Raw genomic sequence first — 25,698 nt, 5'->3', positions numbered from 1 at the left:
AATATACAGTGCTAGAAAAATTACAACAGTATGTTTAATATACATATATGTTTTATTTTATTCTTTTGGCACACATGCACATTCTAATTAATTTGTAGTTAACTACCTCATGTTAATGAGCTACAAGTGTTTCCCTCAGAGCAAAAAATGCTGAGATTTTTTAGGGAATTCATATCTCAAAATCTTTCACCTTTCGACAAGCCATCAGGTGGCAATAGTTGGTAGTTGATGGTTAGCTTTAGCCTTAAGAATTATCCGGAATTACTAAAGCTCCCCATTGGTGAAAGGAGTCGATATAGCTAATGGTTTTACCAAAACACAGGGTAAATAAATACATAAAAAAATTTCCTGAATTCCTTTGCGTGCTTTTTCTTATTCGCATCTTCCTTCAGCACCCCCTTTATCAGAGTAGTGTTCTGGCCATTGACCTCCAAGAACAAATTGTGGGAGTCCATGCTTCTTTGTCTCCAGTTACAAATACAGAACATCTGCCTCTTATATGGGAATACGAAAGAGTTAAGCAAAATAACGAAACGGTAGTTTACATGGCCAAAGATACGCAGGTAAATTTATCATTATTGAGTAAACATTGCTTCAATGCGGCCAACTTCCAAGATAGGCAGGTGGCCAACTTTGACTAATAAGTAACGAATGTCATGGGGAAATGCAGATTGAAGACGAACCAGGCCAAGATGAGCACGTGGCCAACTTAGAAAGGTGGTAAAGTTCACTGCATTATTAAAACTTTTCTAAACTATTAAGTATAAAAAGATTCTAATTGCTAGTTACTAATAGATCACTCAAGATATCACTGAAATTAATTTCCTAATTTGTTTCTGCCGTTTAGGCTCCTAAGGAAAACAATGAAGTATTCAAATTTACGGCCAGACCAATCCCTAATTTCAAGAGCTCTAAGTCGGTGAAGACTACCAAAGCATCAAGACTTCTTGAAGATGCTGTTAAACAGGTAAACTTGTAGTACTACTACTTGATTTATATCAAAACATGTGAAACTTTGTAGTATAATTCGTATTTTGGTATTTAAAATACATGAAACTTTAATAAAATGATTAATCGAACCACCAATTTCTAATGCAGTCCCGAATCAGAAATTTTTGACGGAGGAAAGATGTCTTAGTTGTTTATTATTATTATTATTATTATTATTATTATTATTATTATTATTATTATTATTATTATTATTATTACTTTTGCCAGATCCTGTGACTAATAGTTTTTCTTAATTTTCAGCTTGGACCTGGACATGTTTCTTCCATGTTTCTCGATTTTTCAGGTTCCTCTTTTACCTCTCAATATTTTCTTCTATTTTTCAAATCATCGATCAGTTGCGTTCTTTTTTTTCTATTTCTCGCTTTCCTTCCACCTTTCCTTCTATGGCGGTATGAAGAAAATTTCTTCAAGATGTCCAATCCAATCGGTCATCCTACGAAGGATCATGACTAGAAGCTCCCTCTTCTCTCCTAACAGTTTTAAAAATAATCTTAGTTTGTTACTGTGTCCATTTCACCTTAATCTTTCTCCAACACCACATGTCGAAGCTCTCTAAATATTCTTTAACTTCCGTAATGTCCAAGTCTCTGAGCTGTGAGTCCAATACTCCATATATAGCACTTGACTAATTTCTTAGTCCAATATTAAGACTGCTGGTTAAGAGTGACATTTTTTTTTTTTTTGAATGCTTCTTAGGTTCTGGCAATTCTCGACCTGATCTCTCTAGTGCAGTACGCGTATTTCAAAATACTTCCCAGATATTTGAAATGATCGACCTCTTCAAGTACTCTTTGTTCTACTGTGACCCGTAAAGGCGCATTTCCATGGGATATTCTCATGACTTTCGATATTTCGATGTTGATTTCCATTCCGTATAGTTTTCCATTGTCAACTATTTTAATAATCTCTTATAGTCCTCCTTCGGTTCTAGCTATAATACCGCATCATCTGCATATCTGATCTTGTTTATGATCTGCCCTTCAATATTAATCTCTAATTCCCAACATTCACTGTAAATGTTAAATAATTGGGACGACATACTACATCCTCTTGTGACTCTTCCAATCTTATATTAGAGGCAGTGGTCGAAGTGAGGCGGTATACGGTGGTATGCCATACCACCTCTGGTTTTACAGTGATAAAGGCATACAGTCTCTGGTTTTACAGTGATAAAGGCATACAGTCTCTGGTTTTACAGTGATAAAGGCATACAGTCTCTGGTTTTACAGTGATAAAGGCATACAGTCTCTGGTTTTACAGTGATAAAGGCATACAGTCTCTGGTTTTACAGTGATAAAGGCATACAGTCTCTGGTTTTACAGTGATAAAGGCATACAGTCTCTGGTTTTACAGTGATAAAGGCATACAGTCTCTGGTTTTACAGTGATAAAGGCATACAGTCTCTGGTTTTACAGTGATAAAGGCATACAGTCTCTGGTTTTACAGTGATAAAGGCATACAGTCTCTGGTTTTACAGTGATAAAGGCATACAGTCTCTGGTTTTACAGTGATAAAGGCATACAGTCTCTGGTTTTACAGTGATAAAGGCATACAGTCTCTGGTTTTACAGTGATAAAGGCATACAGTCTCTGGTTTTACAGTGATAAAGGCATACAGTCTCTGGTTTTACAGTGATAAAGGCATACAGTCTCTGGTTTTACAGTGATAAAGGCATACAGTCTCTGGTTTTACAGTGATAAAGGCATACAGTCTCTGGTTTTACAGTGATAAAGGCATACAGTCTCTGGTTTTACAGTGATAAAGGCATACAGTCTCTGGTTTTACAGTGATAAAGGCATACAGTCTCTGGTTTTACAGTGATAAAGGCATACAGTCTCTGGTTTTACAGTGATAAAGGCATACAGTCTCTGGTTTTACAGTGATAAAGGCATACAGTCTCTGGTTTTACAGTGATAAAGGCATACAGTCTCTGGTTTTACAGTGATAAAGGCATACAGTCTCTGGTTTTACAGTGATAAAGGCATACAGTCTCTGGTTTTACAGTGATAAAGGCATACAGTCTCTGGTTTTTCAATGATAAAGGCATACAGTCTCTGGTTTTTCAATGATAAAGGCATACAGTCTCTGGTTTTTCAATGATAAAGGCATACAGTCTCTGGTTTTTCAATGATAAAGGCATACAGTCTCTGGTTTTTCAATGATAAAGGCATACAGTCTCTGGTTTTTCAATGATAAAGGCATACAGTCTCTGGTTTTTCAATGATTAAAACATACCGTCACTGGAAAGTAGATAATAAATACCTTTAATAAATCCATTTTTATTGACGAATAGCTTTGCACGTAAAAAGATTTTATTTCTTATGTAGAAATAATTTCTAGGTTGACAATGCAATTTTTCTTAGCTTGTTCTTACTTTTTGTTTTTAAAATGAGGGGTCTTCAAAGAAGTTCACCTAGTTTATATTTTGATGTGTCATATTGAATTGTTTCTTTGTTATGAATGTGTCTTGTCTTAATGTATATAAATGCCGTGTCTTGAGCATAGGCGGACTTAGGGGTTGTCTGCTGTGGGGGGCGGACCTTCGGGTGTTTGGAATACCCAACAGTCGAGTGGGGGACCAGGAGTTTTTCCGCAGGAAATTAATATTATCACTCGGTTTTTGAGTATTTTTTGTGTATAATTCTCTATAATACAACGTAAGGGGATATTTTTAATTTTTTTCAGACGGTTGTTGGAGGGGCTCAGTCTCTCCATATCCCCCGCGTTACTAGAGAACCACTCCAATGGTTTTGTCATTATGTAAATAGAAATGCAATCTTTTAGGCAACATGCCCTCACTGTATTTCAACATGTAGCTAGCCGGTATGTCGAGTCAAAATCGTAATAAAACATACCGCCTCTTTTTTTCCACTTCGAACACTGATTAGAGGTAAATAATTGTGGAACAGCTTACAGCTACAAATAGCTATCCAGTTGCATTGTTTCATACTTCATTAAATTAATCTCTTCTGGAAGCTATTAATTTTGCAATGAAGAATAAAACTTGAACTAAGCACTCACTGCCACTAATGTGTTGACAATATATCATTGCCTCACCACACATATTCAAATAATGCTTGAAGGTAATGATGTACGAGGTATGATCAAAAAGTATGAATTTGATTAGAAACAAAGTAGTAATCTTACATGGAATTTGATTTAATCTCCTTCAAAGCACTGTGCTTGACTAGCAATGCACTTATCCCAACGTTGAATCCATGACGGGAAGTACTTCTGGAAGGCTACTTTTGGAAGGGCGTTCAGTTGCTCTGTCGTGGCCTTCTCAAAGTCAGGAATGCTGTCAGCACTTCTTTCTTGAAGCACGGTTTTAATTTTGGGGAAAAACCAGAAGTTGCACGCTACTAAATATGGTAAGACGGATGTGGACAGACTGGAACAATTTTTCCGGACATAAACTCACGGCTCAAAAGCAAGGTGTGACACGGCGCGTCTCCGTGGTGAAGGAAGCCATTTGGCCATTTAATTGGCGGTTAAAGTGTCTTTGACGAACCCATATGTGATGTTTAGTTCTTCGAAAAGCTCTCGAATAGTCATTCGTCTGAACATTATCATTTGTACCACTTTTTGCAAGTTTCCATCTATTTTTGACGTCGAAGGAAGTCTCGATCGTTGTTCGCTTTCAACAGACTCCTTGCTGTTTTTGTCTCGCTCATATCATTTGTAATAGGGATGCGCACGAGACAAGATTTGTGGCTGTCTCGACTCGAAAATGTGCTTTAAAAGTGATGTCTCGACTCGAAAAATGTATACTTCTCTATTGGAAGAGCCGTGTCTCGACTCCAATTTTGTCAGGAAAATCCTGTCTCAACTCGTCTCGTGCGCATCCCTAATTTGTAAAGTCTTCAACGCAATCGCTTCATCGACATACACTGCTTTTATTTTGCGAGCTGCTTGGCCACTTTTCTGCACCTTAGAACAAAACTTAATGTTGGCCAACAACAGACACTCTTAATAGGTCCTCACTCTTCTGCCTCTTGATGCCAACTAACATGTCACAACAAGTTCAAACTGGACACTGACTGTACCAAAGGTTCAGACTACCGGGCTTACTAGTTCAAGTGAATACAACATCGATAGACGGCAGTGTGCAACTACATTCACCGTACATTTTGATCACACCTTGTATTGCCGAAAGTTTAATACAAATTAGTAACAAAAATTATTTGCTTAAGAAATTTGACGTGCCATGATATACAAAGTTAATGTTTCCTAAAGAAACTCTTAACCCTTTGTGGTTTCATAAACTAGAAGATTCATTGCCGCCGAAACAAAAATGCCACGGTCTTATCCTCTACTAACCCAATCAAGAATGGATTTGTATTATTCAGTCTCCCAGCTTGCATTTTCATTATTCTCATCTTTTTTCTACTAACTAAAAGTAGGCTTTTGCACAAGATTCCCAATTGCAACTGTATACTCTCCGGAAGCATTTCATGTAGATATATTCCGTTCATCCTTCATACCCTTGTGATCTTACATCCGGTAACTTGTAGCTGTTTTAAAGTTTCCATCATTATGTAAATTTGTTCACTCGTTCGTTTATTTTCGTCCCTAATTTGAATTTTTATTTTCTTTAAACAAATAAATCACAATAGTATAGGTTACAGAAATCGATGAAACTTGCTCGACATTTGTCAAATTTAGGATGATGGTAGACTTTCACGAGTTTAATAAGCATACGAAATTATATATATATATATATATATATATATATATATATATATATATATATATATATATATATATATATATATATATATATATATATAATATAATTCCCACATTTGAACATTCATAACTTCTAAACTATACAAGATAGAAAAAAACAAATTACACCACTAAATTTCTGAGCTCAAGTTAGTGTTATTTGATGGGTCATACACCCCCCTTCCCATTTAAAAAAAGTGACTTGAATCCAAAATGGCGGATTTCAGGATGGCTGCCATGAATGACATATACTTCAAAAGCTGCGGCCTACCATCAAACCTTTGTTCCCATCATCACTTTTTACTTTTCCCGTCCATTTTCAAACTTATGCAGGTGTCCAAGGACTTTTGACTCACCCTGTATATTATGTGTGTGTAAAGCTTTGATTCATGAGTTATTATCCATCACAGTTCGAATTTCGATTTTTTGGCTAGATGCAAAAATGAAATCTTTATTTAACGTCTCACGATTATCCCTTTCGGCTGAGAGAGACTACTAAAGCAAATGAATGGTGCAAGAATTGGTGGAATGAGTGTGGGGTAAACGGGAGTACCCCGAGAAAACCCACGGACAATGTTGTTCACCACAAACTTACTTGGCTGGGGATCAAACCAGTGACTCCACACCAGAGGTAAGCGCTCTACCACTGAGCCATCGTGCCTCCTGACTAGATCCAAGTCTCAAATTTTAATGTCCAAATACTTTGGAACCAAAAATTTGTACATATTTTACATGCCTACTGAGATCAAGGTATATCACCATTTCAAATTTGGTAAGTTACACTGGTTCTCAAGTCGTAGGCCATCAAACTTGTTTTGATTGAACGAAGTTGTTAAAGGTTAAGTAAATGCATTTAAAGATTTGCTAAAAAATCATTTGAGGACAAATGTTCTGCTATATGAAATCTTAGTTCTACGAGGATTGTGCAGAAAGTACCAGACGTTTTGGCCTACCGCGGCAGTGGGCGGGGCTAGAGTTGCCACCTTCATGTCAGATAGTTTCCACGCTCAGTACGCATCCAGCTGTGGTAGCGTGACGTTCTTACTGTTTTCTGTGACTTGTTACAATGTGCGATGCAATAGAAAATCCCGTCTCTTGAGAGGTGCGTTCTGTGATTTTTTTTTTTTTTTTTTGAAAAGCTGTGAAACATTGTGAAAGTTAAGGCGTGCGATTCAGAACAAGCGCCGGCAAAAACTTAGTGCACAGGTGTTTTCTCGCGACAACACACGTCCACACACACGGTTAAGCGTACCCGAGAGCTCTTGGATAGTTTTGGATGGGAGGTATTCGTTCACCCACTATACAGACCGGGTTTGGCTCCGAGCTATTACCACCTCTTCCCAGCGCTGAAGACGTGGTTCTGTATACAACGCTTTGATACTGACGCCGAACTGCATGCCAGTGCAAGCCAGTGGTTGAAATCGCAGGTGGCAGATTTCTACCGCGACGGTATTAAAAAAAAAAAAACTTGTGCTACGGTATGATAAGTGTCTTAATTTCCATGGCAATTGTGTGGAAAGATAGCTTGAGTGTACCCTTCAAATGTATATAATACAATTTGATTTGTTCATTGTGTTAGTTTCTTTCAAAACGTCCATTACTTCCTAGACAGCTCGCATATAATTTCTTCAAACCAAAATTCGTCAAAAGTATTTTTTTTTTTTTAAAAAAAGTGAAGATTTTGAAATAACCAAATTGAAGTTGAAAGATGTCTTCGAGATGCGAGTGTGTTTCAAATATTTAAGACTTGTCAGAATTTCCTTCTCTCTCTCTCTCTCTCTCTCTCTCTCTCTCTCTCTCTCTCTCTCTCTCTCTCTCTCTCTCTCTCTCTCTCTCTCTCTCTCTCTCTCTTTCTCTCTCTCTCTCTCTCTCTTTCTCTCTTTCTCTCTCTCTCTCTCTCTTTCTCTCTCTCTCTCTAGTGCCTACCTCACCAAATATTGCTTACCGTGATATAACAGATTTTCATCTGTGGTATCTCTTGTTTCTAAAACTGATCCGGTTTATAGCTACTACTAACCACAGATTACTCAAGAAAAGACTTCTTAAGGTAGTGTTTGCTCACAATGCATTTCGCAGATAGAAATTTTGTCCTATTTAATAGAAGTTCTAGAAGAGCACTCTGTCCAAGATTTATATTAGGATGTAGATTTCTTTCGTTGATTACTTACAAATACACTTGAATCAGTTATTTTGAAAAGGCCATATATCCACCAAAGTAAATTGTTAAGAAGAAAGAAAAAACTTCGGATTGCAAACTCGACGTATACAATGGTATAGATGATATTGAGACAATACTGTATGATATGGAATAATATGACCAGACAATTGGTCTTTTCACAGGGGATGCGCGTTTCTTCACGTACGTCTCAAGTTTGCACTAAAATGAAAATGTGGTGAGGATGGACATATGGCCTTTTCGCAATGACTGATTCACTTCTATTATTACATTTTGTTTGTATTAGAGGAAGTTCGGATATTATGGAATACCCTTTTTGTTTCGCTTGTAACTCAGTTAATTGCGCATTGAAACAAAAAGGAAAAAAGTATACGCTTTACATAATTGGCTTTACTTATGCGTATCTTAATAAAAAAAAAAGTTCGTTACAGGGGTGGGCAAAATTTATAATTTATAAAGAAACTTCTTTGGATGGTAATATGAAATAGTCAGGTAATATGGAATAGAAATGCTATATAGAAAAGAAATGAGTTTTCTGTTGAACATACAATGAATACAGTGACAATATATGAAAATTCTGAATATCAAGATATAACTGAATGTGATTACTTGGAAAAGTCACAAATATAATACTTTGCTTCAGATCGGCACAATCATTGTGCGCTCACATTAAACATGATGAACGCTGCATCCAAACTCACCCCTTGTATCACCAGAAAATTTGCTGTAATAAAAAATACGCTCTGCATTGTTGTCACCATCAATGTATCTGTAATTGTCCAATACCAATAGATATTTTTGTAATCTTAATACTATATGGAATACGGAATACCATGCTTTTCTTGCGGATATTCCATATTACCCTCCACGCCACCTTGGAAGCGAAAGAGCTGTTAAACGCATTCGAAGGCGTATAGGATAATAGCGCTTATAAAACTATCACTCGGTATATCCAACGTCATAGTAAACAAAGAATTGATGTTCTATTCCATTTCAATAGGAAAATATAGGTTGTAAAACATTACCTGCAAAAGTTTTCACGAATAAGAAATCAATTTTCACGTCTACCATCACAAAGAATTTCACAATCACAAGGAGACTGACTGTAGAGCATCATGGGAACATGAGGTCGCTTGGAAGCAACACATCACAGGCGAGATAATGATGTATTCCAAATTATCCGACTATTCCATAATACCCGAACTTCATCTAAGTATTAGATCATTCACCTTTTCTCTCAGATTAACTCGTAAATACTGTTAATGTAATTTAAAAATCTGAAATTCTTACATATCTCTAACAGGATCTTTTTTTTTAATTTGCAGCAATTTTAATTCTATCATTAGTGTTAATAAAATTTTACATAATTTGCGTAATACATTTAAAAAGTAGTGCATATTTTTTATACTACATACGATAACCATTTAAGTTTCATCCTCTTTTGTAAGGCAGTGTGTCAACATGGTATTTTCTATTATTTAAAATTTGTCATCGTGTTTTATGTAATAAAAATTAGCTGAATAAACATCATAACTATAGAGCAACGTATAACTTAAAATGTGGCCAAAACAAAGTTATTAACAATTTGTGTGTTTCTGTAAGTCCCGACAGCTCTTAATATGCTGCTGAAGACAGGGCGACACGCCAACTAGAGGAGACTTAGTTTATCCAGTCGCTAATAGATGATATTGGAGCTGACTCGGATCTGCAAAAGGCTCACCCCCTAATATTTTAAGTTTCTGCTACATATATCATCCCATTTTTTAAATATTATTTACATCTATAACTTACCTATACATTGCTGAAACTAACACAGAATGATAGTGTTTTTTCATTGGTCAGATTTTATTTTTAAAAGTGACGCGTTTAATAAACATTTGTTAAGATGAACCACATATATTTTTAATGCTAGTATGCGATACATAGACCAGTCATATTTAACTCGCTGCTGTGACACTAGTTTCTCTTGTTTTCAATAAAGCAGATAAACAAATACAAGAATTAGAAGGAACCACTTAACGTTGGCAGAAGCCACGGGTGGATCCAGGACAGACTTCTTGAGGGGGGGGGGGCGGTGGGTTGTCATATTTGCTGTTTAGAGCTACTTTTAAGAGCTTCAAACTCGGGAATGGATTTTATTATTTATTTATTTATATAAAATAAGAAAGTTTCCTCTTCTGGGGGGAGGGGCGATCGCTCCGATCGCCTCCTCTGGATCCGCCGTTGGCAGAAGCAGAGCTAACATGCAAAAAGTAATGCCGATGATTTATCAGTAATCCCACAAGAGAATCTAAGTACTCGGATTGTAATAAAATAGTACGTAGTATACTACTCCTTTACCTTTCCTAGTCCATTCTTTTCTTCCGGGCTCCTACGATTTATAGTGATGCTTCGAGCGTGAAACCCTTTTTTTTAACACACAATAGTAGTCTTGCCTTGCCCTATAAAGAATTTCAACAACCGCGGTATTTTGAGCACGCAAAGCAAGTCCTTGAATTGTAAACGATAAGTTGGAAATGACTGATATTGGCAGTTTCTGCCATGTTACAAGGAATATCATTGTCTCCTTCCTTCATTTCACTAAATTTCGAAGTTAAAATCAGTATATTTTCGAACAGGTAAAGGCCAAACAAAATCAAAAACGTTCCTTCAAACTAAGATCAAGCGGTGTCCGAAGAAAAGAACCATTTCTACCAGAAGTACCTCATCGACTTCTGCAAGCTGACGAAGTATTACTTCACACCGAGAAGCGATCAACAGAGAGGAGAGCTTTTGATCAAAGAATCAAAGATAAGCAAGCTAAATTGGAAGAGGAAATTAAAGAAGTAAGTAGATTAAATTTTAATTAGTTTTATCTACTAGCTGAAGTATCCATTCTACCCATGGGTCAGGTAAAATATCTATGTAAACAAACTGAACAACGAAAGGAAAAAATATCGGTCATTTTCTACTACTTTTACATATCTCGGTAAAAAAAAAAAAACTGACACCCCTGGTTCGAAATTTAGAAAAAACTTCCCTGGCCCCCAGCCGATAGGGGCTGTATTTGGAAGTCAACGCCTGTGGGGGGGGTATCACCATTGATCTCAGCGACTGCTAAAACTGGATTTGAGACTAATATCGGTCATTTTGGATTACTTTTACATGTCTCGGTATCCCTCCGGTGATCCCCGGCCCGCAGCCGAATGGGGTGAATTTGGAAGTAATGCGATCAGAGTTTCACCATTGATCTCATCGACCGCGAAAATTATGAATTCGGCACTAATTTTGGTCATTTTCTACTACTTTTACATGTCCCAGTAAATGCCCCGTCCGAGAGCCCCCTGGTTCGAATTTTGAAAAACTGTCTTTGTCTGGGGCCTGGACGAATGTACCCGTGACCAAAATTTGGTGACTCTAGGTCCACTCGTTTGGTTCTCAACTACTACTCGTGTCGTGCCTAATCGGGATGTAGATGCTTTATGACACGAATAAAGTTGCTTCTGTCTATTGTCTGAAATAGACAGATATAACAGAACCATAACAACTTAATGTTGAATTTCCCGGGATAAGTCGCATTTGTTTGAGTTAAATGATAACATCAAGTCGTATTATTAAAATTATGTATTTCTTATAAAAGAATTTATGAAGTGTAATGTTGTGTGTGAGCGAATAAGTTTAATACCAGCAGATCACACAAAGTAGACTCGTGGCGATTTACTCAATTGAGAGCAACTGAGATGAAACACCACATACCTGTTGATATTAGATGAGAACTCATGGACTGAGTTCCTTCCTTAAGTTTGTTGGTTTGACTCTGGATGTAGTTACTTCGCTGATTAACAGTGGAAGGATATCCACCGTTTACGGACTCGCTGCTACTGATCCAACTGATTGCTCGTTGTATGGGCTCTCTTCAACTGATCCATTCGACTGATCCTCGGCAACTGCTCCATTGATTAACTTCTCCATCGACTGATCCCTACGACTGATCTTGGTGTAGGCTCCCTGCAACTGATCCCCATTCTCTCCGACATAACCTTTTTATGTCGTCCTCCAAACTACGATCTTGCGGTCTCATCTCTTACTTCATTTTATTGTTGTTTCATGTCTTTGCTGAAACCACTGTCTCTCAATGAATTAAATTTCCAAATAGTCTACGTCTGAGATTTCAACAGTTTTGACAAACTTCTAAAATGTGTTCATGTTAACAAAATTTTATAAAAGTTTTGCAATTACTATTTTTTCAATGTTTGTTGTCATAATGACGACACGTGCAAACTCGTGTCTGTATCGTTACTTCACATATGTCAACAAAACAAACATAAACATAACGAAATCTTATTTAGAAATTATTCTGTCTGCATCATTTCTTAATTTTGAAATACAACGCCAATTTAAAATATAATTTTTTAACCTTTAACTTCTAATATCTAAATAAAATGAATTTAAAATAGAAAAATTATCTTCAAACTTAACGTTCCTTCACTATATATATAAATAATACATCCAAAATTTGATAAATCCAAAATGTACTCAACAAATACTAATAGTAAAAAATGTCAGAATTTCCATTGAATGTTTTAAGACACAAGCTGGTTTCTGATCCTCTCTCGTATAAAAACCCTTTAAAAAATGCTCAATGCTTAAGAGAGGAACCAAAGTTTCATGGATTTAAGATTTAGTTGATTATTTCATAGTTTCGCAGAATCAATTGTTAGAAATTACTTTAATCTCCCAAATAGCATACTCTGTTCTTACGGACGATGGAAATTAAACAGTGGAATGAAACCGATCACTGAAAGAATGGAAGCTGATTGCGGAGGAAACTAAATCAGAGCGTTACGTAGTAGGTAGAAGAATATTGAAATGTTTGTTTGGAATAATTATAGTACTGACAAGACTATTGAAAAGTGTACGTATTTTGACAGCTCTTTTTGGTCGTCTGCTATAATTTTAAAGGTTAGAATGATCCTCTTTAAAACTAACCTCATTAAACTATGAAATTTTATCATGCATTTTGGAATCTTTAAGTCAAAATTTGAGTGATTAGTTTTAATTTTTTCCTCTATTTGTGAAGACATTTTTTCATTTTGTAGATATTTTTATATACTCTGTTCTCCAGATATGAATATACGACTAGCACATTCGGAACTGTTTTCGTTGTTAACACTGCATTACATGGTGTTTTATTTTAACACTTGTGAATAGAATGGACGGTGTGGTTCAGTGGTAGAGCATTCACCTCTGGTGCATGGGGTCTATCTCAGCTCTATTATACCTCTGGTTCTATTCCAGCTTCCATCAAGTGAACTTGGTGGTAGACAAACACATTGTGCGTGGGTTTTTCTTGGTTCTGTTTTCCTCCCGTTTCCATTCCACTATTTCATTCATTTCTCATCAGTCTCCTTTACCTTAGCCGGCATAACCGTGTGACATAACTTAAATACATTCCCATTTAAAAATCTTGACGTGAATTTAAGATGGCTGCTTTTAAGATGGCCGCCATCTTGCTCACCATCACAATCAGACTTCCCCTTCGGCCTGCTATGTTACTACATGGTTGTTGTTCACTATTTTCCACGAAAACTGATTTTACAAGGGGTGGTAAGGGACTTATGGCCCACCCTGTATTTCATTTCGTTTCATTTCAAAGAGTTGTGAATAGTATTCATATTAGGTTTCTAAGTGGCTTGGGTAGAGCGAAAAATATGAGAGGGTATTAGAAATGGTGGGGAGAAACGAAACCGTTTTAGATATTAGGAAAAAACTGGTTGGGACATTGGGTAAGAAGGAACTAGATCATGAGATGCTTGCTATTGGGTATGGTGGCAGAGAAGAGGGAGGGACTACAATTGATAGACTATATCAAAACAAAATAATTGTATGTGAAGACGAAGAGGTAAGCGGAAGACCGTGGAGCATCGAAGCTTCAGTTGCAGCAGGTGACCTGCCAGTAATTGAAGAATACCTATGTTAATTATGCAACTTGCTTCTGGATTCAGATCAGCAAAACCCTATTATGTAACTATCTTTGTCATTTATACCCACCAGTAGTTACAGCTTTGTAAATCTCACAAACTAAATTTCTTAACCAATTTTATGGTTGGAAATTACATTAACTTCTAACATGTTCGACTACAGTGTTGATATTCAGTGAAATGGTAGCAATCTAAATGTGATAATCATATGGTAGTTGGAGAACTATTTGAAATACTAAAGTTACCATGCTCTGGTTCTTACCTCTATCTATATGAATCATCGTAATTTACATGCAGTTACTGGTAGGTTTCATGAGACATTTAGAATGTTTGTTTAAAATCTAATAATTGTGACATGGAAACTACATATTATAATACTAGTCGTTAATTGTAATGTCTCCCTATTTTTCTTCCATAACTTCTTCCAAGTCTCCCAGAATAGTTTCAACTATGACAACGTCCTGTTTTGAACTACCAACAATTAGGTTCTCTTTTCCTATTCCCAGTTCTGTTCATTGGCTTCCCATTCCAAGTCAAGTTTCTAGATAATTCTCAAGAAAAATTTCGAACAACTCTGGTCACTTTTAATTGCAAATTTGTTGTGGTATGTATATTGCATTTCGCCTTGCTTAATTACTATCTGTAAAATTACTTACTATCTGTAAAATTACTTAATTACTTACTATCTGTAAAATTACTTACTATCTGTAAAATTACTATCTGTAAAATTACTTACTATCTGTAAAATTGCTTGCTTACTTACTATCTGTAAAATAACTCACATTTGGTTATTTTCCTCTCCAAATCTCTATCTGAAAGCTAGTTTAAAATTCCATTAGAATTAAGGGAAAATATGTACCGTACTCGGTGAGGGATTGTAACCATACTTATATTACGCTAATTTCGGTATCTTAGTATTTTCAATTAAATTATATATAACCTGAGATTCGAAAATTAGCGTACGTATGGGTGGGAGAGGAGAACACATCGATCGGTTCCCCCGATATTAATTTTAGTGGTTTCGTAATTCCACACTGAAATATAGAAAGGATACGTAATCTATTATCGCTACTAACAAGCAATGCTATCAAAATAAATCTCTGAATAGTAGTAGTAGGATTTGAGTTCATAAAATAATACTCTTACAACCGATCTCCTTTAGAAATTCAAACAGTATATTTAAACTTTTAAGAACCCAATAATCAACATATATTTAACAATTCAACAATCAGTATTTCATTATGGTATTCGTAATAGTGGAAATAGAATTTCAATAGATTCAATCTTAGACTATTATCCAATTAGCAACGTAAACTATTTGCCTCAGTACCAGCTAACTTGTTCTAATTAGTCACACCGATTGGTAATAATGCAGGAATCTAATTCAATTTAGAAAAAAGGTAGAAAAGTTATAGGCAAAGTGCCTAAAACTAACAAAATGGCAAAGGGCCCTTTAAATGTAAGCATAATATAATGAAGGAAGGAAAAGTATGAAACTTACGTACCTTGCTGCCTTATTAAGCCAATCCGTGCTATCGAATAGAACAAATAGCCAACATGAGGTTACAGCATTCCACTTTAAACTTCATGATTATATCCGAATTTTAAACTTTAACAGAATTATACTTCGAATATCACTCGTAGATTATGTATATAGAATAACTTTTGATACAATAACTCGATCACAAATTATGATAATAGTAGCGAAACAACCATTATACTTCCTCCCTCGGACGTTCCAGCACAACTATGGCCACCTATAGAGATAGCTCATCCGTCGTGCTAGTACGTCCCACCAGAGGGCATAACCAACAAAAACAAAAGAATAGGCAAAAACGAAAAAGCTTTTTCGGTACAAAATAATATAATATAAATTATTCCTAGAGACACCTTTTCTATAAATATTTAATAACCAGTGACATAAAATCCATAAAATCTATGGATTATATGTTACACCCTCGCCCCGGCCCACTCGCAAGCAAAAAAAAATCTTTCTTTTTTTGAAAGCGAGCGAATCGAGAAATAAAGAGAATTACAGATAAGGACATATTGTGGACGATATTAGAAAAATGTTAGTATAGGAACAAAAGAACAAACACTCATCCAAACAATCATACTAAAAATTAAAAAAAAAAAATCCCCCTAGATCAATCATACAAAATCACTCATACTAGGAAAAGTCTAGAAAAAGAGAAAAAAATATCAATCCACATACGTCCATCCGAATTCACCGTGGATTCAACTAGTAAACTATTTGCAAAAGTTTCAGAAAACATTGTCATTATAACCAGAGACAAATTAGAATCATAAGATCCAAATAATATGTTAATAAATAATATCAATTCCTATGGAAAAATTACTTTCAATATATAATTATTTCTTTTTAAGTGCAAAATAAATTCTAATGTAGGTATAATCTCCAAACCGATTCTAATAACATAACACAATACCTGATGAAAAAAAAACATGAATACAAATACATGTATCCGACCTTCAAATTTCATTTCATATCCTCCTTCCAGCAATCCATAAGCATACCAAGAAATCATGGGTTCCCATTACGTTCACAACAAATGGAGACGAAATACAAAACAAGAAGCCGAACAAACATGACTAGATTAGCAGGTGGCCACCCTACATAAATAGAAAAAAGACAAACAGTACGAAAACACCAAAAACAAATTACATATATATACATATAATTATTTACAGTTTGCTGAAAATTTCAATATTACTCTTATATCATTACTCACAGGTCTCTCTCTCTCTATTGGTAACAGTACAGTACCAAAACTTCACGGTACAGACCTCCTCTCACGAAATCTCTTTACTAACGCCACATGCGTTCTTCTCACATCTCTCGGATTTTCAACATTCCGAACGAGTAATGTGTTGTTCGTCAACAGCTTAACGATCTCGAACGGTTCAGACCATCTCATAGATAATCCTTTATTAATCTTATCTGTCAATGAAGATTTCAGTTGGGATTTTAAAAGAACTTTCTGCCCCACCTGATAATCAGTGGGGACCCTATTTTGGTCATATAACCGTTTACGACGTTGCCACGCTCTCTCCATATTTTGAATAGCACATTGCAAAGTATCGCGACCTGGTTTATTCTGAAATAAAATATCGATCCTCCATTTCACGTCTAACGGATCATTGACGTTATATTTCATCTCCATGGGAGAAACACGTGTCCCCTCGTGGATAGAATTATTCAAAGAGAATTCTCTCTCTCCCAACATCTTATCCCAATGTTCCTGTTTATCATGAACATATGTTTTCAAAATATCTTTAATTACTCTTATCGGACGTTCCGCTGAATTTGCCGCTGGAAAATAAGGCGATACCCGACAATCTCTAATCCCCAATCCCGCAAGAAAATCACGAAAAATCTGTGATGTAAAAATTGACGCGTTGTCATGGGAAAGAATATGTATATAACCGTGTCGGTTCATCAATTTACGTAATATCCTAATAACAAGAAAACTTTTCAATTCCCTGAGAGGCTCTAACATTAAAAATTTACTGCATCTATCAACAATTATCAATATGTATCGCCCAGGCCTACTTCTTGGTAGGGGACCTAGGGTATCAATGTCCCAATTGGAATTAATAATTTTGCTTACTTCAGAGATTAACTCTCCCCGCGGGGTAACATTACTAGTTTTCGCGCGTTGGCATAATTCACACGAAGTAATATAATCATGAACGTCCGTAAAAATCCGATCCCACGTGTATCTCATGGCGATTCTATTGATTGATTTATAAACCCCTAGGTGTGACCCCAACAGTGGGTCATTATGGTACAAATCCATAATCATAGGCCTAAGAGCGTTCGGAACATATATCTTAAACGGACGAATATGAGCCTTGGTTTTCTTGCAAAGAATCCCATTAACTAATTTGAACGATTTAACTTCCTTACCTTGCTGCAATTGTTCAATAATCTGTAAACATTCAGGGTCCCGCAACTGATGTTCCTTTATGGAAATAGAAGAATTGGGATTATTCCAGAAATTTATATTTAACAAATTTTTCTTAATTTCTTCCTCACCTAAAGTAGTATCATAAATATCGAAATTAAAAGGATCATAAATCCGTGAAATCAAGTCTGCACCGATATTTTGGACTGATGACAAATGTTTAACATCAAAATTAAAGCATGCTAACCTATACAATAAGCTGCCATACTTTTTCATCCGCCTTACATTACTCAAGGCGTACGTCAATGCTTGGTTATCTATCAAAAGATCAAATCGATTACGTAAATACAATTTATATCGTTCAAGAGTTTCTACCACTGCCTGCAACTCAAGATGATACACACTCTTATGAAAGTCCGCTGGCTTAAGAGTTCGCGAATAGAAACCCACAGGCCTAATATTCCCGGCGCTATCCATTTGTTCGACGACCCCGCTAAGGGCCCGGGTGCTTGCATCCGTCCGCACTATGAACTTCCGGTCTAATTCTGGTAACTTTAAAACAATCTGAGTTTCAAACAACTCCTTTATTTTGTCTAAAGCGGCCTGCTGCTCTGATTTCCAAGCAAATTTTGTCCGTATACTGCGCAACTTATGTATAGGATACATGATTTCATTAAATCCTTCAACAAACTTCCCATAAAATTGGAGAAATGCTGCCAAAGATATTAAAGCTTTTCGATTTTTTGGTGGGGGTAAATTTCGTATAACATCAATTCTTTTAGGATCCATTTCCAAGTTTCCATTTGAAATCACAAATCCTAAATAATTTATCTTAGTTTGAAACAATAGACTTTTAGTTGGTGATATTGTAATCCCATTATTACGAAAAATAGTAAGTACCTTCTCTAGCAAGACTTTATGTTGTTCTACATTTTTACTAAAAATAATTATATCATCACAGTAATATTCAATTCCTTCATCCTTCAAATCATACAATAACTTAAGTACTTCCATTAAAGCATAACTACCCATTGTTAATCCAAAAGGTAACTTTCGGTACATATAACTACCGCGATGAGTTACAAAAGAAGTATATTTTTTGGAACGTTCTGACAATAATAATTGTGAATACGCTGAAGACATATCGACCACGGAAAACACTTTTCCTTTGCTCAAAGCCGAAAGAACGTCCTCCATAATGGGAGAAGGCTGAGAAACAATATTTAACCTTTTATTCAATTTAGAGTAATCGATCACAAGTCTCTTATTTCCCGTCTTTTTATCCACCAAAAAGGCAGGAAATGCCCATGGACTCGTTGATTTTTCTATTATGTTATCTTTTAATAAATTATCCAAAATTTTATCAAGCTCTTTCTGGTCTTGGCGGGGCAAAGGATAAAGTTCTAACCGTATTGGTGATTCATCGCTTACATGAATATCTAAAGTATAGTTATGTATTGTGCCTACCTTTTCAGTAAAAACATCGGAGTACGAAGCATATAACTGCTCTACATAACGTTGAAGCTTTCCCTCCGGATTATCCAATTGAGGATCTACAGCAGGTGGCTCTCCTTTTGTGGAGGCCTGGGTACCATCAGTAGACGAAAACGACTCTTCAGTTACTATCCTCTGAAGACTGGACTGCTGGCTCGATCCTGCGACCGGGGACCGACTCGCCGAACTCGTACTATCAACCAAGGCATGAACCACTGGACCATCTTTTCTCAGCATCACACCACAATTCCCTACAGCTCCCTGGATTCCATTAGCGACCTCCCTCTGGAGCCGCCTTTTCGGATTAGATGTGGGCAAAAACAACTCAATCCTCCCCCTCCGGTTCCGCTGGACTGGTCCACTAACAAAAGACTTAGAAGGCTCATTAATGCTTGAACTTGATGGTATGTAACGTTTATAAAATATAGGGGCACGCACTTGTCCACCTTTCAATATCACTACGTCGTTCACCGTATCGATGACCATATGATTAGCTTTAACGGCATCAATACCCAATATAAATTTTGGAGACAAACTAGGATGAATGAAAAATTTGATATTCATAGTAACAGAGTCAATCCGGATAGGTATTTCCACAGATTCATTAATAGTCACTGTTTTCCCGTCTATTCCCGAACCAACAAACCTTTCTTTTTTCCTTTTTATTTGTTTATTATTCTCCAACAATTTTACTAATGCATTGTCGATCAAACTAACTGTCGAACAAGTATCAATTGCACCTTCAACATGGTTTTCATATATAATTGCTTTAACAAACACTGCAAGGGGACGATGCACCATTTTATCATTAAATGTCCGCACACTTCCTTTCTTAAAATTACTGATGTTATTGTAAGTTCTTTTCTCTTGACCAATACCTTTATTATGAATAGGTTGCAGTCTATGGGGACAATTTACTAGTTTATGGTTTCCGTGACAAAGATGACACTTAATTCGCACTTGTTGAGGGTTTTCTAGAAGCTTACGTTCATAAGTTAACACTGATTGTTGCTGCAAATTATAAGTTTGTAACCTATCTTTTAGTTCCTCAAGACTTCCTGGTTCAGAATACCGGAAAAGTTCATAACGCAATCGGGGATTCATACCTCCCAATATGTAATACAATATGGGAATTGAATCATATTCACCAAATAATATATAATAACAGTCAGACACGTGATCAAAATATTCCATTATATTTTCATCCCTGTCTTGCAAGCGTTCTAAATAATGCTGATTTATTACACGTAATCCGGTTTCTGAAATTAAAGCTTCTCGTATACGAGTTGTAACCCCATGCCACTCACAATTATTAGTAACGCACTCTAAAAGAATTTGTTTTAAAGTGCCTCCTGTTCTAGAAAGTGAAACAATTAATACAATGTCAAAAGAATATAACATTGTCTTTACAATTTGATATAAACCTAGCAGCCACTCGAATAATAACACTTCATTGTGTCCATCACAAAAGGGCAAATTCGCAATCATTCGTTCAAAAGGTATTATGGCTATTGAGTTCATTAGTTTATCAGATTTAAAAGGAATAACAACAGATTTGTTTTGAAAACCATGCCCTAAAGAAAAGTTTTTATATTGTTCAGTAGGTTGATAGCCTCGAGGCAATGAGTGAGATAAAGAAAAACCTGTTTGAAGGTCGCGAGCCTTGGCCTGCAGGTGTGGCATACTCGATTCACTATGACGGTTGATAACTACAGGATTTAAAATCCTTTGCCTCATCTTATCATTCCCACTTTTATAAACAATGTCACACAGTTTAGGTTTTGACAAATCCATTGGGGCTTCTAACGTTATTGACTCGGTGTTCTGGGTAATCAGTTCAAGGTCCTTATCACTATCGGAGAAAGGAACACTCCGGTCACCTCTAATAGGTCCGGCGACATTCATAAGACTAATCTCGTCGTCCACTATTATATGTTTTTGTTTACCACCAGTTTTTTTGTCTTTAGACTGATTCATGTTATGTTCAAATAAGGAAATAAACTCCGATTTAACAAGGATAGCACAGTCCATGTAATATACCAACGAATGAGCTTTTACAAATGAGAAAATCCAAAAGCAACACTTGGATCGAACCCGAGACCTCTAGTGTCAATCTCACACCCCGTATACTTTACTCTTTCATTGCGAGCAATACTGAAATATAGGAATTCTGAGCAATACTGAAATTCTTATACACCATAAATTATGCAATACTGAACTTCTTTTGTATATCTACGAGTGATATTGCACGATTACCACCCCTTCCATATACAGAAAATTAATGATAGTTGTGCTGGAATAATGTGTAACCATACTTATATTACGCTAATTTCGGTATCTTAGTATTTTCAATTAAATTATATATAACCTGAGATTCGAAAATTAGCGTACGTATGGGTGGGAGAGGAGAACACATCGATCGGTTCCCCCGATATTAATTTTAGTGGTTTCGTAATTCCACACTGAAATATAGAAAGGATACGTAATCTATTATCGCTACTAACAAGCAATGCTATCAAAATAAATCTCTGAATAGTAGTAGTAGGATTTGAGTTCATAAAATAATACTCTTACAACCGATCTCCTTTAGAAATTCAAACAGTATATTTAAACTTTTAAGAACCCAATAATCAACATATATTTAACAATTCAACAATCAGTATTTCATTATGGTATTCGTAATAGTGGAAATAGAATTTCAATAGATTCAATCTTAGACTATTATCCAATTAGCAACGTAAACTATTTGCCTCAGTACCAGCTAACTTGTTCTAATTAGTCACACCGATTGGTAATAATGCAGGAATCTAATTCAATTTAGAAAAAAAGGTAGAAAAGTTATAGGCAAAGTGCCTAAAACTAACAAAATGGCAAAGGGCCCTTTAAATGTAAGCATAATATAATGAAGGAAGGAAAAGTATGAAACTTACGTACCTCGCTGCCTTATTAAGCCAATCCGTGCTATCGAATAGAACAAATAGCCAACATGAGGTTACAGCATTCCACTTTAAACTTCATGATTATATCCGAATTTTAAACTTTAACAGAATTATACTTCGAATATCACTCGTAGATTATGTACATAGAATAACTTTTGATACAATAACTCGATCACAAATTATGATAATAGTAGCGAAACAACCATTATACTTCCTCCCTCGGACGTTCCAGCACAACTATGGCCACCTATAGAGATAGCTCATCCGTCGTGCTAGTACGTCCCACCAGAGGGCATAACCAACAAAAACAAAAGAATAGGCAAAAACGAAAAAAGCTTTTTCGGTACAAAATAATATAATATAAATTATTCCTAGAGACACCTTTTCTATAAATATTTAATAACCAGTGACATAAAATCCATAAAATCTATGGATTATATGTTACAGGATACAGACATACATCTATGAAGTTCAACTTACGAAATATTTTAAACCTGCTGTACATTCAATTTGTGTATATGAAGCACGTTGGAAATGTGAAATCTTACAACATTACTCAGTATAAGCATACCAGATTGGAGAAGCACATTACTGATCCTTAAAAAAACGCAATACCCAGTAGTTATTCCAGGTACATAAATCCAATGATGAGATATATGTTAAAGCTGATATAAGAGAAAAAAGTTCATTTTTTAAAAATTAAAACTAGAAAACCTAAATTAACAGCAAACGGAATGAAATAAAAATTGTCACTTTAAGTGATGATGGAGACTGAATGCTGAAAACTGGTGCAATAAGAATTGCTAACCACAAACTTACTTAGTCAGGGATCGAAACAGGGACCCTACACACCAGACGTAAGCATTCTACCACTGAGCCACTGTGCCATTCATCATCTACATATCGCCAGGCAGAGAGGAACATGATTAGTGGATCATTGTCACAGACTATCAGAGGTACTGTTGTAAATATTTCTCATCCTTACGTAAATCTTTTCTACTACAATTTCCTTATTCCATTCTGCATCAAAATCTTTTCTGTCGACATGTTGAATATCTATTCATAAAGCGATCCAGGTCCCGATTTCTGTACCGTTGCTGTAAAAGTTTGATTCAAAATCGTAGGATTATTTTAAAGCTCAAATCCTGTGTCACTTTTCTGAGCTACAGGACCGACATACCCATACTGCACAATATAGTCGATGATTTATCTTTTGAAGGATATGTTGTGCATATTTATAGATCTAGGATGTAGTAAACGGAGATATCAGTAATTGATTTATTGTATTTGTTTTTTAGGTTGAAAGGCGTAAAGAAGAGGAGCTTCAACAACAAACAATAGAGTTAAGGAAAAAATTGGTACACAAAGCTAGACCATACCGCAGATTGAAGAGATTTGAACCTCATCCATCTAATAAGGAGCTTGTAAATCCTGAAAGTCCTAAATTGGGACCTAAAAAGCAAAAGTAACCAGTACAAGGAATAGTTCTCAAATTTACTTAATATATATGAAAGGTTTCTTTTTATATATGAATTATATTGGACTATTCTTTTATACATTTTTATAACTATAGAATATATATTTGTAGCCCTTAACTATTTCAAATCCTTAAGGTAGAAGTATTTTTCCAGAAGAATATCTGCAATTAAAGTTTTTAATACAAAACAGAAATGCACATGTTACCAAAACTACAACTCACTTATGCAACGGTTTGGCTGCAGTAAATCCATGAATATTAAAGAATAATGTGTTAGAACATCGTAGTTTGAAAAGAGAAATCGTACATTAGAACTGTAATTTAGAAATCTCCAAACTAAAATTCATACGAGTGAACAAATGAAAAGTTAAAATTAGCATATATCGCTCATTTGCTGCAACGGTGACACAACTCAAATGACCCTTAGAGTTAATAGGAAGAAAAAAAGCCCTTTATGCATCTACTTTCTATTGCTAGAACGAGACATCTGAAATTGCAAAATTGTCTGAGAGAAAGCAGTTTCTTTATATAAATTACTGTTGAAATCATAGCATGTCGAAACCTTAAAAAAAACTTTTCAGGAGACAAGTTTAGAGTTGTCGCTGTTGCAGCAAATGAGCTATATAACGACTAATACGGTTTTTCGATGGATACCGATAAAATTAATCCGTATCTAGAAAATAGTAATTCACAAAGGCTGAAGTAAAAATAACTTGAGCTACGTATAAAGGTTATGTTGAAATTACACTAATTGTACAACCTGTTTTATTCAGATTTGATTTTAGTGTTTATATATTCAGAACTGAGTGTTACGAAAATTTCATTCGTATATATCTTAGCCATATCAAGCTTCACTTCAGTCGTTACATATCAATTAAGTACGTATCAACTCTCTAGAAAAGTGTATACTTGTTTCTTTTGTACGACAAACAACAAAACAAATTGTTTTAATCTGCTGTCTTCTCTGGAAAACCAATCCGTGCATAATTGATCTAACTACTGAAGTAAAGCTTGATGTAAGTAATAGATATTCGAATGAACTTTTCGTAACGGCTCTGAATATACTAACACTAAACTCAAATCTGAATAAAACAGGTTATGCAACAGGGAAACTTGAACATATTCCTTCTACGTAGCTATTTTTCACTCATTCGTGAATTCATTTTCTAGATATTTATTAATTTTGTCGGTAGTCCATCGAAACAAACTATATTAATGCCTATATATGCTTATTTTAATTTTTCGTTTGTTCACTTTTATAAACTTTAGTTGGGTATGCATAAATTACAGCTTTAATGTAACCTTCTTTTTAAACTGTAATGTTTTTTAATACTTACATTATTCCTTAATATTCATAGATTTACTTCAGCTGACTCATCGCTTAAGTGAGTTGTAGTTTTGATAACATGTGCATTTCTGTTTCGTATTAACTTTTTGATTGCTGATTTACTTTATGGAAAAAATAACCCTTACCTTAAGGATTTGAAATAACTTAGGGCTACAAATATATATTCTATAGTTGTAACCTAACTTTTAGTTACAAATTTTAGGATATGCATAAATTACAATTCTAATGCATGATTTTTCTTTTTTAAACTGCAATGTTTTAATATTCATAGATTTAATGCAGCTATAACATTGCAAAAATGAGTTTTGTAAATGTTTGTATACACACAGTTTTGTTTTTTCTGTAATTGTATTTGGTACCACCTAAGAATAAATCTTCCGTCTAATTTATTTGTTTAAAGGAAGCACAAGTATGTAAAAACATTACACCCAAATGCTCAAGAAAAAGAACTCAATCTTAAATGTTTGTGAATTCTGTAACACTTTGTTAAATAGGATACATTAATGTCGAACCTAACCACATACCATCCAATTTAGATATTACAAATTATGGTGAAAGAGTGGTGATATTGGGTAAAATTAACTTTATATTTGAAACTAGAAGCTATACGACAATGTATGATTTCAAAGATCCTCC

General features: G+C 35.3%; 1 protein-coding gene across 4 annotated transcripts in view; it reads left to right on the top strand.

The window, feature by feature from the left end:
- The window catches only part of LOC145674453 (uncharacterized), a 102,314-nt gene extending 76,867 nt beyond the window's left edge, over positions 1-25,447 (top strand). For 3 of the 4 annotated variants that reach the window (XM_081744524.1, XM_081744523.1, XM_081744522.1), the window contains 3 exons: positions 848-967; positions 10,534-10,740; positions 23,536-25,447. In XM_081744524.1, the coding sequence (XP_081600650.1) occupies positions 848-967; positions 10,534-10,740; positions 23,536-23,706 (498 nt within the window). In that variant the 3' untranslated portion in view covers positions 23,707-25,447. The remainder of the gene's footprint in view (positions 1-847; positions 968-10,533; positions 10,741-23,535) is intronic. The other variant, XM_081744525.1, reaches the window with a different exon arrangement.
- Positions 25,448-25,698: the final 251 nt, after the last annotated feature.

This window comes from Thermobia domestica, chromosome 17, assembly GCF_964235325.1.
Source record: "Thermobia domestica chromosome 17, izTheDome1.hap1.1, whole genome shotgun sequence".
Lineage (NCBI taxonomy): Eukaryota > Metazoa > Arthropoda > Insecta > Zygentoma > Lepismatidae > Thermobia > Thermobia domestica.
The sequence above is the reverse complement of the archived record's forward strand: the minus strand, read 5'-3'. Positions and strand labels throughout refer to the sequence as shown.